This window comes from Callorhinus ursinus, unplaced genomic scaffold (genome assembly GCF_003265705.2).
Source record: "Callorhinus ursinus isolate GAN/ISIS: 27379988/994484 unplaced genomic scaffold, GSC_fseal_2.0 scaffold70, whole genome shotgun sequence".
NCBI lineage: Eukaryota > Metazoa > Chordata > Mammalia > Carnivora > Otariidae > Callorhinus > Callorhinus ursinus.
In genome coordinates, this window is record NW_027397132.1 from 1,916,422 (window position 1) to 1,938,199 (window position 21,778).

A 21,778-nucleotide genomic window follows, 5' to 3' on the forward strand; every position below is an offset into this window, starting at 1 on the left:
GGGCTCACCGTGGGGGGGAGGGAGAGATGGACAAAGGGGGCTCTTCCAGGCCACAGAACCCACCCCTGCCAAGACAGAAAAGTGGGGAAGGTAGGCAGGCAGGCCCTGGCGATGGGCTCCCCTCCCCCCGATTCAAATCCTGGCTCTGCCACTTACCAGCCAAGTGACCTTTCTCAAGTTACTTAATTCCCCCGTGCCTCAGTTTCCTCTTCTGTAAAATGTGGATAAAAATAGCATCTACCTCACAGAGTCACTATCTGATGAAAACACACAGAGTGTATTGGGTAAACTGACTCACTATAGCAGAGACTGGCAAATCATGGCCCGCAGCCCAAAATCTGGCCCACCTTCTGTTTTTGTAAAAAAAGTTTTATTGGAACACAGCCATGACTGGGTGTTTACCTATTGTCTATGGCTGTTTTCGAGCTACAAGGGCAGGGTTGAATAGTTTCTATGGAGACCATATGGCCCACAAAGCCTAAAATATTTACTATCTGGCCCTTTGTAGAAGTAGTTTGCTGATCCTTGCATATATGGGAAAATAAAACTGGATCCTGGGGCACCTGGGTGGCTCAGGTGTTAAGCGTCTGCCTTTGGCTCAGGTCATGATCCCGGGGTCCTGGAATTGAGCCCCGCATGAGGCTCCCTGCTCAGCGGGAAGCCTCCTTCTCCCTCTCCCTCTGCTGCTCCCCGTGCTTGTGTTCCCTCTCTTGCTGTGTCTCTCTCTGTCAAACAAATAAATAAAATCTTTAAAAATAAATAAATAAATAAAACTGGATCCTCACATAACACCACACACATAAGGATGAACTCTAGGTGGATAAAAAACAAAGTATGAAAGATACAATGGTAAAATTAATAGAAGACAGTGTGGGAGAATATTTTTTTGGCCTAGGGGTAGGGAAGGAGTTCTTAAAATTTCAAAAGCCAAAGCCATAAGGCCCCCATTTGTATTGAATTTGATTTTACAAAAGCAGGCATATCTGTTCAAAGAAGCCCAACTTGGACACAATGATATTACATATAACAGAAGTAATAACAAGTAACAAATGGAAGAAGATGTAACAATGTCTAAAATCAAGGAGGACTCAGTATCTAAAATATACAAGGAACTCCTGCAAATCAACAAGAACAAAAAGCCCAATGAAATGAAAATGGGCAAAGGGTCTAAACAAGTAATCTAGAGGTAAAGAAACAGAAAAGACTGACAAGGATATTCAAAGATGTTTAAAATAGTCATTTCAAAACCCCAAATACAATAAGAAGATGTCACTTTATGCCTAAAAGACTAGCCTGAGTAGAGAGCTGGATGGTGCCCAGTGTTGGTGAGGACGTGGGGATGGGGGGCCCAGGTACACTGCAGGTGAGAGACAGCAGTGCTCTGGGAAGCAATTTTGGATGACCTAGTCAAATTAAATAAACAAATTCCTTAATATCCAACAATGCTGCACTTAGATATCAATTCCAAATGAATTGTACACAGCGCCATGGGGAAATGTGCACAATGATGTTCATCACTGCTATCAAGATGGAAGAGAGTGGTGACAAGCCTGTGTCTGTCACTGGCAGGTAAACAGATCAGACCTGGACCCTTGATCCACCCACAGGAATTTGGCTGTAGTTGTAAACAATGTATTACATGTACACGGAACAACATGGACAGATCTAAACACATAGGGTTTGGTGGAAAAAAGGTCACAGAATGTGCACAGGATAGCCACAATTCTAATGTAGACCAAAAATACATCCCATGGGAGGCACCTGGCTGGCCTCTGACTCTTGATCTCAGGGTCATGAGTTCGAGCCCCACATTGGGTGTGGACATTACTTAAATAAATGAAACTTAAAAACAAACAAACACATCCTACAAAACAGCAATGCCCATGCTTCAAGAATACGTCAGACCAAAGGAGGCCTGTTAAACTCATCGGACTGGTGGCCTTGGGAAGGGGAGGGACACAGAAGAGAGAGTGGAGCTAAAAGGGAAGGAAAGGTGGTAACAAACCAAGTGTCCATCACGGATGAATGGACAGACAACAATGTGGTCTGTCCACGCAATGGAATGTTATTTGGCCATGAAAAAGGGAAGAAGTAGATGCTCTAACTTGGATGAACACTGAAAACATGATGTTGAGTGAAAGAAGCCAGACATCAAAGCCCACATACTATAGGATCCTATTCACATGAAAGCCAAGAATAGGGAAAGCCACAGAGACACTAAAGTAGATTTGTGGTTTGGGGGGGGGGGAGGGGAAGGGGGGGGGGGGGGGCAGAAGAGGAGGGGGTGATAGTGAAGAGCTGCAGGGTTTCTTTTTGAGTGAAAATGTTCAAAAACTGAGTGTGGTGATGGGTGCACAGATTTGTCAATTAAAATCCAGTGCACTGTACGTAGTGAATTATACCTCAATAAAGCTGTTTAAACAAAAAAGGAAAAGGGCATGAACAGGCAAGGGGTTTGCACGGACCATGACAATGACCCTATGCACCGAAGAGTATGACAGACACAGCCTGCTGCTACTCAGGTACAAAAAGGAAGACACCAAACCAACCCCAACAGGCTCAGCAGCCGGTGGCTAACGCCCACAGGCTAGTGGTCCTGTGACTTTCCCACAAACAGCTTTGCGGAGGTCACTGCTTCACCTGACAGGGGCTGGGTCACGTGGCTAGGAGGTTTCAGAGTCAGGTTTTGTGGTGGGGCACCTTGACTGCCCACCCCCCGGGGGCCCCTGGTACCAGCGGCTGCTTTCTTTGAGTCTCTCCCAGGAGCAGGGCGCTCAGGAGGCACAGGCAGGGAGACCCGGATGGTGAGTCTGGGCAGGATTTGGGGCCCACCCAGGGCAGCTCCCACCACGGCTCTGGCCCAGCCACCTGTGCTGGAAGAAGCTCTCAAGGGCCCGGCAGACCCCATAGCGCTCGGGAGGCGTGAGTAGGTGCTCCAGCTGCTGGCTGAAAGTCCTCCCCTGCACCCGGATGCTGGAGGGCAGGATCTCTGCCACCCACTGCAGGGAGGTGAGCGCCGAGGACGGGTTGGGGGAATCCAAGGAATCGGAATCTGTCAGGGCCACAGGCAGGAGAGGCGCAGGTGACCCAGCATCCCCGGGCCAGATGCCATTTCTCTGGCAGCTGGGGTGAGTGCCGGGCATTGGGAGGCACACCTACTGCCCGCTGCTGGGGACAGGGATGGGGGGACAGCCCCAGGCAGGGCCCTGAGGCTGCCCCACTGGAATCTACAGCACCACCTGGGGAGGGCAGCTGCAGGTTTGGGGGAAAAGCAGAGTCCTCTGCAGACTCATAAGTCCCACACGTGGAGGCCCTGGCAGGGTCTCTGTGGGCCACAAAGCCAAGTGGCCGTGGGTGTCTCACCGCTGGCAAATGGGACGAGTCCCTCCTCCACCACCAGTGTGGGCATCGCGCCACTACCTTGAAGCATGGATACCACCTTGTCATGGGAGCAGTTCCTGCCAAGAAGAGATGGCCCGGGAGGGCCTGACCAGGATGAGCGATGTCCACGGCCACCCATCAGATCTCCCCGTCCTCCCTGTAGAGACTGCTCAGCAGGGCACAGCTGGGCCAGGACCGGAAGTCAGGGCGGGCCCTGCCTCTCCTGCTCATTTATCTCCTCTGTAGGAGAAGCTCCAGGCCCAGGACAAGCTGGACACTTCTGGGTGCCGAGGGGTTGTGCCCATGTCATCCCTAGGCAGGGCTCCCCCTCAAGGGCAAGACACTCATGGTCCGTTTAATTCTGTGTTGCCTGGGAGCCTGGTTGGCTCAGCCGGTAGAGCATGTGACTCTTGATCTTGGGGTTGTAAGTTCAAGCCCCACATTGGGTGTAGAGATTACTTAAAAATAAAATCTTTAAAAACAAAAACGGGGGCACCTGGGTGGCTCAGGTCATGATCCCAGGGTCCTGGGATCGAGCCCTGCATTGAGCTCCCTGCTCGGCAGGAAGCCTGTTTCTCCCTCTCCCACTCCCCCTGCTTGTGTTCCCTCTCTTGCTATCTCTCTCCCTCTGTCAAATAAATAAAATCTTTTTTAAAAAAGAGTCCTTTAAAAAAACAAAATAAAAAATAAAAACGAAAACGAAACAGCAACAACAAAAAACCCTGTGTCCCTTGCATGGACCTGGGGTATTTTCTAGTTGGAAGGCTAAACTGACATCCTGTCTAGTCTGAGGGTACAGATTCAAGAGATCCCACAGGAAGAGGGGCAGACCCTGGGGACAAACTGGTCATAGGAGATCAGGACCATGGCCTAGGTGTCCCAAGAGCCAGGAGTCTCGGAGGTTGGTTTGTCACCAAGCTTTGATGTCCCCAGTAGCCTCTGACCTCATGTCCAGTCCATTGAGGAAGAGGATGCGGTCGCCTGACTTGAGGGACGCATTGTCAGCTGGGCTCCCTAGAAGCAAGAAGAGAGCATGTGCTGGTCAGCTGGGCAGGGCTGCACTCTGTGAACCCACTTTACAGGTGCCAAATGGGATGAGTGGCCAAGGAGAGCCAAATTCAGGCCAGCAGATCCCACATTAGACCCAGCACCCCTCTGCTCTCAGCTGCTCTGAGCAGGGAGTGAGCCCCTGGGTGGGGGTGGGAGGGTTTGGGGCTCAGTGTGGACCGCTGGTCAGCCCTGAGCTGTTGGAGAAGGGGGGGGAATAAAGAAGGTCTTGGGAGCCATTTTTCTGTAGAATCTGTGCACCTGCTGAGAAGCCTGCTCCATACTGTTCTCTGCCCCACCCATAACGGTTCACATCCTATATTCCTCTGTGCCTTTGTCATCAGGAGAAAATGCACCTGCCTACAGGGAGGCAGCTTCCTCCCCCAGGCTGGGAAACATGGTGTATTAATCATGCTTGTCTGTTTCTGTACTTCCTGAGGCTTTGGCATCTTGGGGCCGTTGCTGACCCTGGAAACACTGCCCTTTGGTGGCTAGCCAAGCCCTACATGGTAAATAACTGGCTCCGAAGTGTGCTTGTGTGGCCGTGCGGGGTGTGGCCACGCCCCCTCCTCTTGGGGACTGTGAGTTACAAACTCTTTTTCCAATGGCCATCATTTCCTGATCTGTTGGCCTCACCATGCCTCAATACTAGTAAAACCTGTGTTTTAAACACAAAGGAGCAGCTGATTCTCTGCCCTGGTGGCACTGAAGGTCAGACCTAACCCAGTACCTAACCCCTAGGGATGGGGCTGGTAGTTTGCTCCTGTGGATGCTCCTGTGGATTTCTGCCTCTTTTATCAGCTGTTCCTCTAAATTTGATTCAGAAACAAGTGGGGGAAGTGACAAATGCCTAAAGAAAATGTACTCTCAGATTTTGAGGCATTCTCTCATGAGGCTGTGGGTACTGTCAGGGGAGGAAGAGAGATGCTCAGGGAAGACCTGCTGGGGAAGGGGAGTCCTTCTCCCCTACCCCCAGACTGAAGAGGCGGGGAGGGGAGAGGTGATGGTGGTGATGAATCCAATCTGGCCTGTCTGGAAGCTTGGGTCAGCCTGGAGTGGAAGGGCCAGAGGGGTTGTAGCCGGGGATTCAAGATCACTGGATCAGGAGTCAGGAAATCCCAGGTTCTGGTTCTTGCTTTGCCAGAGCCTCTAAAGGCCTCAGTTTCCCCATCTGTAAAAGCTCTCAATGAAGCATCTGTTTGGCTTTCCATGACAAGGAAGCCATGGGGTTACCAGCCTGGAGGCTGGGTTGGGGACACTAGCACCCCTGGATCTTAAACATGGCCCCAGGCAAAGTATCCCTGGCTGCCCCCCACATGGGGGTGGTGGGAGCTGGTGGTGCTCGTGGTGGCACAGTTGGAAGAGACAAAGAGGAGAGATGACTCCTTTCTAGAGGACGAGCCATGGGCCTTTTCCCTACAACACTGTGTCAACAACTTAGTAATGCACAAATCCGAGGAGAACTACAACATGTCAGTCATCAGGATTCGGTCTCAAAATGATCCGATGGGTGGAACAATAATGCAAAGGCACTAAGGCACTTTCCTGGGGATCAGAAGATGTCCAACCCACAAATCCCTGCACTGGAGGTGTGAGATGAGGGAGGGTAGAAAGAACTCAGCAATGGGGATGTGTCACCAGGAGCATCATCCACAGGTGCTGGGAGGGTATGGGTGCAGGACAGAGAGAGTGGGTGACCCGGGTGACCAGGTGGTTACCGGGAGGGAGAGTTCAGTTTAGCACCAGGAGCCATTTCTGCCCCACAGAGACCTTCCACAATGGAATGTGCTGCCACAGGAAGAAATGAGTTTCTCTCCACACTCCCCCCACCCACCCTGGAGAGGCAGGAAGGAAGAATTCCTGCACGAGGAAGGCTCTGCTTTCTTCAAGATGTCACCGTTCCAGGAGCAAAAAGAGGCAGGCTGGGTGGGGGTAGGAAGAGAGTCAGATTGGGGGTAGGGGACTGGATAGTGGGCAGAGGCCCTGAGGGCCTGATGCCTCTCTGAGTCTGGCCGGCCCAGCAAGTGCCAAGTTCACAGTGGGCACTCCACACAGGGCAGGTTGATTGGGTGCAGTCTGGGTAGGTGTCAGGTGTGTCTTGGCTACCCCAGTGTCTGGGGCAGTGCCCTCAGCCCTCCCTGGGGACATAGGAACGGTCTGGGGATGGAGAACTTGGCTCTCTTGGCTCAAAGGTGACCCTGAACTTGAAGGGGGTTTGCCTCAACTTGGTTGGTCCCTCTGGGATACTTAGAGGACACGGGCTACATGAGGTTAGAACCTGGGGGCAGAGGCGGGGGTGGGGGGAGATGGGCTACTTAGTATGGGCCCAAGAGGGTCCTTCACCCCATCCTGGACAACCCGCCCATCCCTCACCAGGCAGGACAGACTCGATCCAGACAGGCCCGTGACCGCGCAGCGTGAAGCCGAAGCTCTTGTTGCCCTTGTAGACTCGGACTGTCCTGGGGAGAAAGAAGGGGCGGGGTGGGGCGGCTGGCAGCGTGCCCTGCCCTGGGGAGAGGGAGGCTGGGGGCCTTAGGGGATAGAGACGTCCCGTGTCCTGCTCTCCTTAATCTCTCCTGACCCCCACCCCCAGGTGTCCACGCCCCGACCCCGCGCCCTCTGCCCAGATCTTCATTCCAGCCCACTGCCTAGGAAGCGTCCGCGGCCCGTGCCCGCGCGCCCCGGGTACCTGCGCGTGCCCCCCGGGCCCGCGCGGCCGCCCAGCAGCGAGGCAGCCTTGCGCGGGGGCGGCTCGTCGGGGCGGCGCGGGGCGGCGCTGGCTCGAGTGGACACCAGGAGGCGCTCGGGCCGCTCCTCGCTGCGGCTCCGGCGCAGCCGCTGTGCGCCCTGCGCCCTCCGGGCGCGGCACAGCTTGCCCAGCAGACCCTGCGACACCACCTCGTCGAAGCGCGCCCGGTGCTTCTTGGGGATGAAGATCCTGCCGGCGAGGACCGCAGAGTCGGGGCGCGCCCCCAGACCGCGCCCCGATCGTGCCAAACCGCGGCCTAAAGGCTCCTTCTTGCGGGCGCCACCCTAGGCTCTCCCGCCCCTACACAGGGGTAACAGGGGAATCAGCAGCGGGCACTCCAGTCTCCCCCCTCGGTGTCGGGACTTGCGCCCCAACCGGCCTGGGCCACACCAGAACCACGGTGCCCGGCTCTCCACCTCGGGAAAGTCACAATGGGACCATCCCCATTGCTGTGCCCCTGGAGAACCTCAGAGCCCCCAAAGCCCGTCCGTGGACCTGTTCCCCCTCCTGCCTCCCTCTTCCCATTTCTGGCCTCTCCCCTACGCCCTCATTTCATGCCCTTGCACCTGCCCAGCCAAAGCCAGCCAGGGATCCCTGGCCACCCATCTTCTTACCTGATTCCAGGCAGCTCCGGTGGAAAAAAAATGAAGCCACAGCCTGGCCGGGATCAGACTTCTCCCAGACCCTCATCACACGCCCCGCCTTCCTGCTCGCTTCTCTGGCCAGCCCTTTCTACAGCTGCTGCCTCAGAATTTGCCAGGACTGCCACATCCAGTCCTACCCTCTTACACTCTCGCCCTGCTGTTGTCCTTGCCCCGTACACTCTCTGTTTCCTCGCTACACTGGGCTCGACCTTCAACACCCAACGCGGGCCTTCCTTCAGTTCAATCCCACATGCTTCAGTAAGACCCTGCTGTCCGTGCCATTGGGTTCAAAGCTGAAGGCACTGTGGTTCCTGTTCTCAGAGGAGAAAGTGATGAGAGGCAGTGGGAAGGCTTGGGTGGACTCTGTGTGGGGTCTACACCCTGGGCTGATTCCCTGGTGCCTGTGGGTGTCTCCTGCAAGACTGGAAGTTCTCTGAGGGCTAGGTCTGTAGCTTGGCTGGGAGCCACAGTGACCGGTCAGGGTTTGACACAGAGGAGGGACTCAGTGACTCAGTGACTCAGTAATCAGGGGGCCCACCAGCAGCACAGCCATACCTCCCAGTAATGGCACAGTTAATATCCTGGTGGACTCCCCTGTCCATGGCAGAGGATCCGGGGGGCTCAGAGGAGATCTGTAACTTTCCAGGGTGACACAGCTTGGACAGAAAGCCAGCCTCTGAGCCTCGGCACAGTGGCAGGACTCTGCCGAGGGCCTCTGAAGTTCTGGTGTCTAGTGAGGCCTCCCTGGCCGCATCCCAATGTTCTCTTCCATGTTCTCTGTACCAGGAGCCAGTGCCAAGGGCATGGTGGGGAAGAGGGAGGAAGACGGGAACAATGGCTCTGCAGCCAGCTGTAATACAACCCCTCTGAGGTCATCCAGTGGCCCCCAATCGGTTTCCCTGACCTCTTGGGTAGGATTAGTAAGACAAGGCAGGCAGAATAAGCTGCCTGGTGGGAGGGAAGAGATGTGGGTCCTCCAGGAGGAAGGTGCATCAGGGTTGCCCCTCAGTGAGCTCTGCTCCAGGTCTGAATGTTCTAGGTGACCAGGAGGCCAAAATGAAAGGCCTGCTCAACTCTTCCAGGAGCATTCTGGCCTGATGTTCATCCTTGTCCACCCACAGCGATTCCCGAAAATCTAGAGCCTCAGCCACATTCCCCAAATGGTCACTCAAGGTCTCTGGAGCCTGACACCTCCATCTGCCTGACAAGCACATTCCCCACACCCTCCCAGTCCCACCACATGCCTCATGCCCAGGCAAAGGAGGGATGACAAGCCAGAAATTGTCCACCTCACACTTTGGGCTCCAGCCCCAGGCTCCAGAAGGCCCTAGGTCCAACCTGGGCAGGGGCCAGATGACTGTCCCAGCTCCACCCTCCAGCAACAATCAGAAAAGACCTCCTGCCACGCCACCCCCCCCTCCCCCTGCCCCAGTGTGGTAACCATGGTGAGTCACCAACTGCACAGGTGGGAGAAGATTGGTGGCCTTTTCTCTGCTTGGTGTCCTTGGGACTAAGCCAGAGGCCAAGGCTGCCTTGTGAGCCAGATGCCCTTCCTGGCTTGTGTTGGCCCTCCATGCAGCTCAGTCTGCCAGGCACCCCAGCCCTGGGTCTGCTCTGAAACCACTGGCCCAGAAGAGCCAGGCACAATGGGGCCTCGTGGACCACTGTGGCAGATCGCTGCTCCTCTGACCCTGACAGCATGGCTGCCCCAGGACTCCCAGGTCCCTGCTATGCCAACTGGCTTCTCTGAGGCCACAGGAGGCTTCCCTGGCCACACAATGACGTTCCAGTCAGTCAGTTCTGTTCCCTCTGCCTGGTGGGGTCAGGTGTAAATCCGTGTCCAGATTCCTCCTAGGGGCTGCCCTAGGGTCCTCTCTCTCTACCACATTCCCTGCCTCGGCTCTCTGGCCAGTTCCCTCGACCTGCCCAATTGTAGGAAGGAAAGACAGCTTTTCAGTCGCAGCCCTTGGTCCCCCCTCCGATCCCCATCCCGACCCCCAGGGGCGCGTGCAGGTTCCAGGCATCCAACGCGGGGAACTCGCCCCCTTGTGCCGGGTGGGTGTCCACCTCAGTGCCCCAGCCCCACCCCTTCTCAGGCCGCCCGAGGCGGGTCCGCCGCGCCTAGGGCGCACAGTTCCCGGGGACGCGGGGCGCGGTGAGGAAACTACCGAAAGTGCCGAGAGAAGCCCTGGTCCTTCCCCATCTGGAGCCGGCGACGGCGGCGTGGCAGGTGCCGACAGGCAGGGGTGGCCGAGCCCGCGAGCACAGCGAGGGCGCCGCGACTCCACGAGCCTCTGCGGGGCGAGCGCACTCGGCCCCTCCCGAGCCCGCCCGGCCCGCGGCCCCGCGCCCGCCCCCTCCGGAGGCCCCGCCCCGCCCCGCCCCCACGGGGGACCCTACAGCTAGCTCCGGGGGAACTGGGGGCGGTTCAGAACTGTCAACGCCGCTTCTTCTCCTCTCCCTCCATCAGTCCCTCCCCAGGTGTCTCGCCTCCTACCTATCGGGCCGGGGCGCCCAGGTCCCCTGCACCATGGCGAGTCCCGGCCCCTGGCTGCAGCGAGACTGAACCCCACGGTTCGGAAGAAGCCCCGACTTTCTTTTGTAGAGCATGGGAAGGCTTTCCGGAGGGCGTGGCCTTTGCGCTAGGTTTCAGGGAGGGGGGTCAGCGAGGGGAAGCCCCCCTCACCCACCCGAGGTGAAGCGCTAATCAAGAAGCGGTTAGTGAGGGAGGCCTTGAATGCCATTGCCACTGCCAACCGCTGAGACTGAACTCAGTGAGGAGGGGGGGAGGGTCTAAGGATTTAAGGAGAGGAGGAGGGACCCCAGAGGTTTTGGTGCGCCAGGGGAGTGGGTGAGGCTGGGAGGGGAACAGGGAAGGGTGTGGGATGGGACACGTGGCAACATTCTGGAATCACAGAGGAAGGAGATCATATGAGATCTGGTGAATGAGTGGAAATGAGGAGGGGCAGCCAGGCTGGGGCAACTTCCAAGTGGGGGGTGGGGATGGAGGCCTCCTACTGGGAGAGAGGGAGCTAAGGGGAGGAGAGGGGGATGACAAGAAAGGGAGCCTGGACCCTTCCTCTGGCTCTGCGGCTGCTACTCCCAGAAGTCAGAGCGGGAGTAGACCCCGTGGAACCCACTGCGTTGTCATTTTCTCCCTGATCCTGTCCTGCCTGCAGGAAAGGGCACGTAGATACCGGAAGCCAGCCCAGGACTTCCTGAGCAGGGGCTCCTTGGGGGACATCAGCATAAGGCTCTCTCCTCACCAGGAGTTGGCCATTACCCAGACAGACAGGAGCTGCAGAGGCAGAAAACCCTGGGACCCTCCCTCTGTCTCAGTCACTGGGAGAAAGGGACATCTTACATGGTTCTGCCTACAGGTTCCTGCAGCCGGTCAGACCTGGTGCTCGGTTCAGACCACGCCGCCCAACACACCTCGGCCCCGCGTTCCTGGCCCCAGCAAGACCACCGCCCTCCCATGATCAGCCAGGGCTGCTTTTCTCCCCTGCAGCAACAGCAAGCCAGAACCAGCACACATGCCGCATCCCTCCAGGCCTTGTCCTCAGCCCCGTCAGGGAGAGAAATGCCTGAAAACCTCTACAGTGAATACGGCTCCCTTACATCTGCAGGGCCACAGCCGTCCCATCATGACAAAGCCACTTCGGATAGTTTGGTTCTGGGTACAACGGCCCAGCATCCAGAACCAGGCCAGCCCAAAGGCTACGAAGACTGTCCACCTCACTGTGGGCGGAGGAGGTGTGAGCATGGAGCAAATGCTCACGCCTGCATCCGGACAGAGGCAGAAGTGCACACACACTGCCTTGGGGCCCGGCGTCCTTGTCATCCCCTATCCTTGTACCTGTCTGTCTGCACCGTACGGCACCCCTCTGTCCCAGCGCTCCAGCACACAGGGAAGGCATCAGAAGGGGATAGCAGCTGGTGTATCAGATAGCCCAAGACAAGGGGGGGGGGGGGGTGGGGGTCAAGCAACAGATGGAGTTTGTGGAAGTGCCCGCCCCCGTGAGAGGGTGCTACTAAAGGCAGATCACTCTGGGGCAGAAGCTCTCAGTTGGGGATTTTGCCCCCCAGGGACATTTGGTACTAGCTGGAGACAGTTTTGATGGTCACAAAATGACAATTGGGATGGGGAGTGTGCTACCAGCATCCAGTGGGCAGAGGCCAGAGACGCTGCTAAACATCCTACAACATACAGGCCAACTCCCAACCACAGAGGATTATCGGGCCCCAAGTGTCAAAAGTGCCATGGCTGAGAAACCTGCTCTAGGGAGAAAGACACCTTCCAGAGGCGAAGCCCACGCTAACTGAGCACATACTATGTCCCATGGTTTCATAGAATTCTCCCGATCACTTTGTATTATGGTGTCTTTGACACTGGTCCCTAAAGCAGAGCAGGATGGAGGGGGTACAGGTGTTTCCTCGCACCCTCCCCCCGATTCTCAGCTAATCATTTTTCTGTGTCCTGCTGGCAGGGTCCATTTCTGTGATTGCCTACCAAGCACTGTGCTGGGAACACGGAAGGATGACCCACCCCGTTTTATAGACAGACTGTAGAGGTCAGTGAACCTGCTGAAGGTTGCACAGCCCGTGAGTGGACTTGGGGGTCTGAGCGAGGCCTGTGGGGATTCCAGACCCCAGCTTCCTCCAGCACTGTCCCTGCGCTTCCTTCTGCCACCTGCCGGCTCCTCCCTCTCCTTCCAGATTTCCTGAAACACAGCTGCCTTTGCTTTCCTGCTCCCTCCTAACCACGTCACACTTCCCAAGCTGTCTGGCCTGGCCTGTCCTAATTAGAAAGTCATTTTGTCACTTCATCAAACTCGGATCCCCTTGGGGATAGACCCAAATTAAGCTCTGAGCTGCAGGGTGAACTGCCGTCATGGAGGAAGATGAGACCCTTTGCTGCCATTACCACCACTGACCCAAATCTTACGCTCATAGCAGCATTGTCCAAGAGAACTTTCTTCGATGATGAACATGTTCTAAAGGTGCACCATCCTGCACTGTGGCCACGAGTCATATGTGGCTTAGTCAGACTGAGAAGCCGAATTTCAAATTTGATTTAGTAGTCATTAAATTTAATTTTAAAAAGCCACATGTGGCTACCGTGCTTCATGGTCTCACTGCTCCTTCTCCTTTCTCCCCGAGCCTTCTGATTTGGCCACTGGGACCACCTCTCGGAGGCCACACAGTGACTTGGGTGGGTTCCAGCCTCTGCCAAGCTCACACACCCCGAGCCTTCTGATTTGGCCACGGGGACCACCTCTCGGAGGCCACACAGTGACTTGGGTGGGTTCCAGCCCCTGCCAAGCTCACACACACACACACACACGCACACACACACACACACACACACAGCTTCACGCACCGTTTGCGCTCACTCATGTAAACCCTGTCTCTCCTCAATGGAGTATCCTAAGGCCAAAACTGTCGCTCTTTGTGGCCACCCATCCTAAGCAAGGTGGTTCACAGCCCAGTACTGTCGTGTACTCAGTGTTGGGTACTGAGTGGCACCACTCGCCGTGGCAGTGTCCACTTCTGTGGCTAGATGCCCGGCCCTGATGAACTCCTCTTAGGGTCTGTCTATCCACTCCACAGGACATACTGCCAGACAGACTCTGAGGGTCACTGAGCCACAGCAGTGGCACCTGCTGCCTCCTCCAGGGAGCCTACCCTGATTGCCCCCCTGCTAAGTTAGCCCTAGGCTGCTGGCACTCAGCCTTCAGAATCACAGATGACTGTGTGCCTGTGACTCCTCCCTGCACCCTGAGAGCTCTCCCCTAGAAAGTTCTGCATGCGGATCGCTATTGAAACCCTGGAACCCAGCATGTGGGCCACCAGAGCCTGGGGGTGGGGGTGGGGAGATGGAGGGGAAGGAGGTGGGAGTTGGGGTGGCTGAAGCCGCGCTGCCAAGGTACCCTTCTCCCTGCAGAGCCCGGCTGGGCGCTGCCCCCCTTCCAGCATCCTCCCCAATTTTCCTGTCACACTTGACACACGCTGACAATAGAGGTTGCCGTTTCATCCTCCCCAGCAGTGCCCCAGGGATGCTGCGGGTACCAGGCATCCCCCGATGTCCAGGGTTCCCGCTTCCCAGGCTCTAAATCCAGTGCGCCCAAGGGGGCGCCTCCCCCACCCTGCTCTTCCTGACCCGCTGCCGGCGGTCGCCTGGGGACAACTGCGGACGGGAAAGCAGGCGTGGGGAGGCAGACAGGCTGTCCCGGGAAGCAGAGGCGACACAGACGGAAGCCAGGGCAGCTCCGAAGGGAGATGAGGAGGATGGGGAGGGCCTCCAGCTGAGTCCGGCTGCTAGCAGCCTTGCTACACGCGCATGCCAACTTCCCAGGGGACAGCCAGCCGCCCGCGCCCCTGGCCCAGCCCTGGTAGAGATGGGTGGGGTGGGGGCCTGTCCATTCATCAACACCCCCCCCCCCCGGGAGCCCTCAGCACCAGCACATCATCTCCACTGCAAATTAGGCTGTAGGAATAACTTTTTTTTCCTCTCTGGATTTTCGTAGCAAGGGGCAGGCCCCTAACTCACCCCAGGCAGCTCATGGTGGCCTCTTTCCGTGGCCTTCTGTGCTGGGCTGCTGAGCCCAGCTGCTGCGCCCGCCCGGGCTTTGGAGGGGGGTGGTGGTGGCCAGCCCCGTCCCTGACATTGGCCAGGCCCAGAGGGAGGGGCAGGCTGCGGGGTGAATGGCAGCAAGGGGAGGGGGCGGGCTGAGCCCAGGAAGGGGGAGGGGGAGGAGTCTCAGGCCCTGGAGGCAGGGTGAGGAGAGAAAGGCGCGCCCCCCTCCAGGATCCTGACAGGGAAGGCGTCACTCCGGCCCAGTGGGGGGCCTGATCAAAGCTGTGCTGTGCTGGGCAGTGATACCCCGGCAGGAAAGTGGGTGGGTGTGGGGGGCTTGGGAGATTCAGGGGCCACTCCAGGTGTCAACTCACCAGGAATTTTTTTTCCTAAAGGATAAACTTACAGGGTCCAAAGCTGAGCAGACGAACAGAAAGTGCACAGCTGGTGGGTTCACGGTCCTGTGACAGCCACTCATTTGCTGTATGACTTTTGGGCCAGCCTCTTAACCTCTCTGAGCCTCAGTTTGCTTCCGGGAAATGGGGATAATAATAGCACGGATATGATCCAGCCAGAGAATGTTCCTCTAGGGCCCTGGTGAGGTCCTTGGCACACAGCTGGCATCATCAAAGGTCAGAGAGCACACACTGTTTCTAGCATGGGGATGTCCTCTCCGCAGGAGGTGGGTCCTCTCTGCAGCCTGTCCCAGCCCAGCATCTAGCAGCCCTTCTGTTATCACTCACAGCGATGCCCTGGGAGTGGGTTGGTACTGGGGCCCCATCTGGTAGCAGGACGCGCAGTGCCGGGGGTGGTGGTGGGAGAGTGGGCACCCCCGAGCGAGACACACCCTGCCTGCCCCTCCCTCCCCGCAACCGAGGTACCTGAGGTTGTCCAGGAGTGGCGTGCGGGCCTCGCGGGGCAGCTCCAGGGTGAGCGCCCACACCAGGTCATCTACCCGCTGCTCAGCCGCAAACTGCTTCAGGGCGGCGAACACCCGTTCCTTGGCAGTGGGCTGGTCCCCCAAGATCTCATCCACCTGCACGGAAGGGTCTGGTGAATGACCCCAGGGGACCAGAGCAGAACACTGCTCACCTCCTTCCCTTCCTCCCTCAGTTTACCTCCATGACAGCTGACATGGGAGCACTGCCTGAGCTCTGTGGTGAGCTCTCTACCCAAATCACATTACCCACCTCCTAACAGACAAACAAGGGGACATGGCTAATGTCTTCATTTACATCTAAGCACACGGAGGCTGGTGTAGGTGGAGTGACCTGCCCAAGGCCACGGGGTCAGGACTCAAACTCAGAGACAGCCCTTCTACTGAGTATTGTAAGGATCAAAGGAATCAATACAAGAGCTTTACAATGTGCCAGGTGCTCAGTAATTGCTAGTTACTATTATTATAACACTATACTCCTTTCCACCACACTGTGCGCTGAGAGATCCCACAGAGAACATTCTGGCTCCACAGAAAAGCCCTGGAGTGTGTGCCTGGCCCTGAATTCGGACTCCCTCAGCGCTCCCTTGGGACTTCTGTTTTCTTCTGCTGTGTGTACCAACCAGCTGATACCAATCAAGGTACATCTACTCAGAGGAGTCCATGAATCCGCTGGAAAGGGACATGCAAGTAGGCACCGTGTCTCTGGAGGCCAGCCTTGGTAAGTGCGTCCAGAGCCTGAAAATGCGCGCATCATCTTACTCAGTGATCTAGAAATGTATCCTAGAGATGTCCCGAAAGACAGGATGATGCACAATGATATTTGAGTGAAGAGGCTCACCTCTGCGTTGTTCATAATATGGAGACATTGGAAGCAATAGAGATATCTGATAATATGGAATAAATCATTTTAGCACATCCATTTGGGGGATATTTGTAGTCCTGGCTATTCAGCTAAGAAAGAAGGAAACCCCAGGCTACGTGGGAGGCAGGATCCTGGCAGTTATGTGGAAGCCTTGGGCAGTTGGAGGCTCTGGTCTAGAGTTTTGGCTCTTGAAGAAATGATGCAGAGATGCGGGGACAGCAGAGCTTGTTGAGGGTGGTAGCCAAGCCCCACGGTGCACCCTGAGCAGACTCTTCCTGACGGGGTGATGAAGGACAGCTGGGTTCCAGGTTGCCGATCCTGTCCTGGTTCTAAGGCTGGATCTCCAGTGCGGATTCTGCAAACTGTTCCTCCCACAAATCCCTTTCCTGCCTAAGTTAGCAGAGTCAACGTCTGTTGCTTGAGAGCCAAGTTCACTTGATACTCTGTAGTACCGGATAGTGTTGATTCTGGGGTGAGCATTTTTTTCATATTCTAAAATCTCTGAAATCAGGATGTATCTTATGGCTAGCTGCCATGCATATGGATGTGATCGTAAGTGTTTATATTGTTACTTACACTGACTTATGTGCATTGCTGGTACAAAATATGTTCATATAAGTCTAAAGTCCTTTTCTAATAACTACTAAATTAAGTGACAAGTAGGTGATAAGGAAGTATGTGTCATGGGTTTATTGCCAGGGGCATTTCTCTTTTTGTGATAAAAAAATGGGATGCCTTGCAATTGACAATGTTTTCAATTTGATGCAATGTGGTACTTTTGGGCCAGAAAGAATGATGCTGTAGATATTTATTGAAAACAAGGAGGGGCTGAGGTCCCTGGGTGGCTCAGTCGGTTAAGTGTCTGCCTTTAGCTCAGGTCATGATCCCAGGGTCCTAGGATTGAGTCCTGCATCAGGCTCCCTGCTCAGAGGGGAGTCTGCCTCTCCCTCTGCTTGTCTCCACCCGCCCCCCCGACTTGTGCTCTCTGTCTCTTGCTCACTCTCTTTCACTCAAATAAATAAATAAAATCTTAAAAACAAAAACAAAAACCCATGAGGGGCACCTGAGTGGCTCAGTCAGTTGAGTGTCCGACTCTTGATTTTAGCTCAGGTCATAATCTTGGGGTCCTGGGATTGAGCCCTGCGCTGGGCTCCACACTCAGTGAGGAGTCTGCTTGAGGATTCTCTCCCTCTGGCCCTCTCCCTGCTCTCTCTCTCTCCAAAATAAATAAATCTTAAATAAAAAATAAAACCGTGAAATGGAGCGTGATGGCCAAGGGTGTGGGGGTTCTTTTTGGGGTGACTAGCGTGTTCTGAAATTGATCATGGTGACGGTTGCACAAATCTGTGAATATACCCCAAACCACTGGATTGTACACTTTAAATGAGTAGATGGTATGATATGTGAATCTATCTCAATAAAGCTGTTATAAAATATACAGAAAAATGTGATAAACAGGCAAGTGAGAAAAACAGTTTACAAATGGAATACACAGTGTTATATTTTTAGACATATATGATTACCCATATATCTAGGAATTGGAAATATGCACTAAGTTTCATATTAATTTGGAGTTTTTTTAGGTAAGTCAATGGTTTCCATCTTTTCTATAGTGAGCTTATATGACTTATACAGTCAGGAAAAGGAAGGCATGTTATCACTGTTCCTTTTTCTCCCCTTTATTTTTTACTGTGGTAAAAATGCACATAACATACAACTACCATTGTAACCATTTTAACGTGTACAATTCAGTGGCATTAAGTACCTGCCACGGCGTGGTGTAACCATCACCACCATCCAGTTCCAGAACATTTTCATACTCCCCCAAATGGAAACTCTGTACCCACAAAGTACTCACTCCCCACTCCCCTCGTCCCCAGCCCCTGGCAACCACTAATCTGTTTTCTGTCTCCATGGATTTGCTTCTACTGGATACTGCTTGTGAATGGAATCATATAGTGTGCGGCTTTTGTGTCTGAAATGGTTAGTTTTTGTTTATGCAGCAGTTAAGCATTGTCTGTCTGTACTCCAAGAGAGCCCTCCCTTGATAGTCAGGGGTTCTGGGGTGTAGCTGGACACCGATGCCCTGAGCTGACCCTGAAGCACAGGTGGGCGGCTGGGTGACGGAGTGAGTGTGTGGGTTTGCCGTACCTCTCTCTCAGGGGAGGGTGGGCGCAACCTCCGCCAGAGCTAGGGCTGTTCATACCACATTCATCACCTTCCATCCACCCCCAACGTCCACAGACAGCATCCTTCCCCACCACCCTCCACTGTCAGAGAATGAAGAGCTTCCCCCTTCCTGACCAAGGTCGGCCCTCCAGTCCACAGACACCCCACCGCCCCACCCGCCCCACCTCCTTTTCCTCCACCTACTTGTCACTCGGCTCTCAGCTCGTGAAAGTGAGCTCCTCAGGGAGCCTTCCTGACCACTGTGGCCAGGCAGCCCCCATCTCTCTCTCTCTCATCTCCCTGTTTATTTCTTCACTTCCTTGATCATGATCCCCAGATAGCTTGTTTATACATTTGTCCACTTCCTCGCTGGCTTTTTCCCCACAGGGACACCCGCTGCATGGGAGCAGATTCCCTGCCTGTCCTCAACACAGCTATCTCCCAGGGCCCCGGGGCGTCACAGGTCCAGTCATCAATGATGGCAAAACACATGGATTTCATTGTCTCTACTGCCTCCTTCCCTTCAGCTTATGTAAATGTTCGAGTCTCTCCCAACCTATAAATACATGAGTACATAAAGTCCTTCTTACCCTGCAACCCGAGCATCCTCTTACTTTTCCTGGCCCAAAGCTGTCTACGTTTGTTATTTCTATACAACTGCCCTGACCCACTGCAGGGCACCCCCTACTGGCAACGCTCCATGTCAATTCTCTGGGCAAGGACCCCAAATGGTGACTTCTGGACCTCCATCTCCAGCCCAGAGCTTGCTCTGGAGCTTCAGAACTGCATGTCCAACTCCTTCCTAGATAGTTGCACAAGGGGGTTAAGGCTGGCTTTTCAGAGGCGGTGACAGAAGCAGGGGGCTTCGGGGGCCTCATGCCTGAGTCCTAGCACGTGCACCCCACAAAGTCTGTGTTGCTATCTGTCTCCTCCACCTGACATGACCTGGCGTGACGGCCTGAGACCCAGACCTGAGGTCTTGCTCCTGCCCAGCCCCAAGCACAGGGCTTGGCACATAGTAGACCCTCTGTGAATGTTTAAGGAGCTGAACCCAAGAGCCACAGATGGCTGGCTGTCCTCTCGCTGCATTTCCTGCTGACCTCAGTTTCCCCGGCGGTGAGTAGGGCAGTCCGCAGAACCAGCAGCCCCACCTCATGCACCCACTGTGCCGAGGAAGGTTAGTGGTTTTGCGATCAAAGTCAGCGGCAGCCTCAATTCAAAGGAGAACATGGCTAGCTGGAAAGACTTTTATGTAAGAAAGAGGAAAAAATAGTTCCTCCCCCCTGGGGCCTGTGCCACAGTGTGGTTTTGGTGTCAGCTATTACCCAGATGCTCTCAACCTACATCTAAGCGTGAGGCACCATCACGGGACACTAATGGATTTTCTCTTAAATATCAGAATCTTCAAGGAGAAAAAACTGGAGCAGGGAGAGCACCAGTGAGAACCCGGGAGCTAATTGCCAGAAAGCCTTGCCTTGTCCTGAGGCAGTCTCTTCTGGGGATTTGCTCTTGGTTTTTGGAGGTACTTGGTGAGCTCAAACGAGAACCCACCGCTCCCACTCCCTCTTGTCAGAACACACATCCTGGCTGGCCTGGGCAACCGCTCACCACCTTGGCCCTGCCTTGCAGCCAGGTCTGCAATCCATCCTGCCCTTCTGGGGGCTCTCACCGTGCCCCCTTCCAACTCTCCAGGGGTCAGATGGAGTCTGGGACAGGCCTTGGGTTCTGTAGCAGGTCATCTGGAATTATAGCAGACATTACCAGTTGCTGCGGTCTGAATGGTGGTGCCCCCCCATTCATATGTTGCAAACCTACCGTCCAATGTGAAGGTATTAGGGGATGGGGCCTTTGGGAGGGGATGAGGTCATGAGGGTGGGGTCCTTGTGAATGGGATCAGTGCCCTTATGAGAGAGAGCCCAGAGAGCTCCCAGTTCCTTCCCTCCTGTGAGGACATGAGAGGTCTGCCACCCAGAAGAGAGTCCTCGCTCCACCATGTTGGCACCCTGATCTTGGACGTCTGGCCTCCAGAGCTGTGGGAAATACATTCCTGTGGTTTCTAAGCCACCCAGTCTGGTATTCTGTTACAGCAGCAGGGATGGACTGAACCACTCAAGCTCATCAATATTGCCAGCTCCCCTCCCCTCCCTGGGCTCACAGAAGACGGCATTTCCCAGCACCCTTTGGGAGCAGCGGTGTGACTAGTTCTGGCCAATGAGCGCCAGCTGCAGGTGCAGCGCTTTGCTCCCTCTCTGAAGTCCTTGAGAGCCAATGGGCATGTTTCCACGCTCTCTTCCTCCTCTACAGAAACTCCTGAAGCTGCACTTTGAGATGGGGGCGCCTGGCAGGTCGAGGCCTCGTGCAGAGGTCAGCCAGCCTGGAGAGTGCCTGAACTTTTAGAGGACTTTGTGTGGATGGAGAATAAATTGCACACGTGGGGTGTGCAAAGGCACCACGATGTTTGATGTCTGTTATAACAGCAGAGCCTGTTCTCGGGATAGAAAGAAAGCCACATCTTCTGAGGAGCTGGACACTGGTGAGGCCAGAGTTGAGTCATGTGTGTCTGTGTGAGTGACTGCATACACTTGGCTACAGAGGCTGGCCTGCTCCGGGGCCATGGGCTGAAAGGCTCAAGCTGGGGTCCTGCCCAGACAAGGGGTCATGCCAGGGTACATGGTGGAAGTGAGGCTCCTGAGGGGGTTCAGTTTAGAAGGAGGGAGGACTGGACCAAGCTTGGGCGCTGGAGAAGGCCAGGTGAATGGAGATCTGATACCTGGGCAGTGGACTGGGAACCAGTTCTCTAACAGCAGGGCTCCCAGCCCTCTGCCCCCCAAAACCTCATGGCCACGCTCTGCCAAGAGGACGAATGAGCAGTGCCCTTTCCATGGAGGACAGGGGAGGGTGTCTGTGAACTCAAGTGTCCCAGTCATCAAACTGAGTTTCCAAGATCTTGGGCTGGGCACTCACATCTGAAGGCCCTGGAGGAGCCTGGGGTAGTTGCTGCGGTGACACCTTCCAGGGGGCCCCGGTAGACCATACTGGTCAGCCTCTTCCCTGTGTTACATCCGGGTTTCTTGGATTTCCCTGGATTTGTCCAGAAAAGGGCCAGGTTTCTGCAAATCGGGGATTGCTCAGGATTCTGGCCTGAGGACAACTCCATCCTCAGATGTTCTTTTCCAGCTCTGGGTCTCTGTCTCTCCTGGTGGCCACCCCTTGCTTCCCGTAGGTGACTCAGACCTTGGACTCCTCTTGTGGCTAAGGATGTTGGCCATTCCAGGATCTGACTCTCAGTCCTCGGGGAAGCCCTAACTTTCCACCTGCCACCCTCAGGGTCTGCTCCTGCCAAAGTCTGATAGGAAATGCCTTTGGAAGGTCAGGGACTTGAACCAGGGCCTCCTGTCGCCAACTA

At 55.2% G+C, this 21,778-nt stretch overlaps 1 protein-coding gene across 1 annotated transcript in view; it reads right to left on the bottom strand.

Annotated features, from left to right (window-relative positions):
- GRID2IP (Grid2 interacting protein) overlaps positions 1-21,778 on the bottom strand; it is a 42,209-nt gene that overhangs the window by 12,469 nt on the left and 7,962 nt on the right. Inside the window, exons 3-8 of the mRNA XM_025863756.2 lie at positions 15,283-15,437; positions 7,118-7,366; positions 6,802-6,887; positions 4,326-4,395; positions 3,364-3,458; positions 2,869-3,052 (exon numbers count right to left, since the gene is read on the bottom strand). Coding sequence (XP_025719541.2) covers positions 2,869-3,052; positions 3,364-3,458; positions 4,326-4,395; positions 6,802-6,887; positions 7,118-7,366; positions 15,283-15,437 — 839 coding nt within the window. The remainder of the gene's footprint in view (positions 1-2,868; positions 3,053-3,363; positions 3,459-4,325; positions 4,396-6,801; positions 6,888-7,117; positions 7,367-15,282; positions 15,438-21,778) is intronic.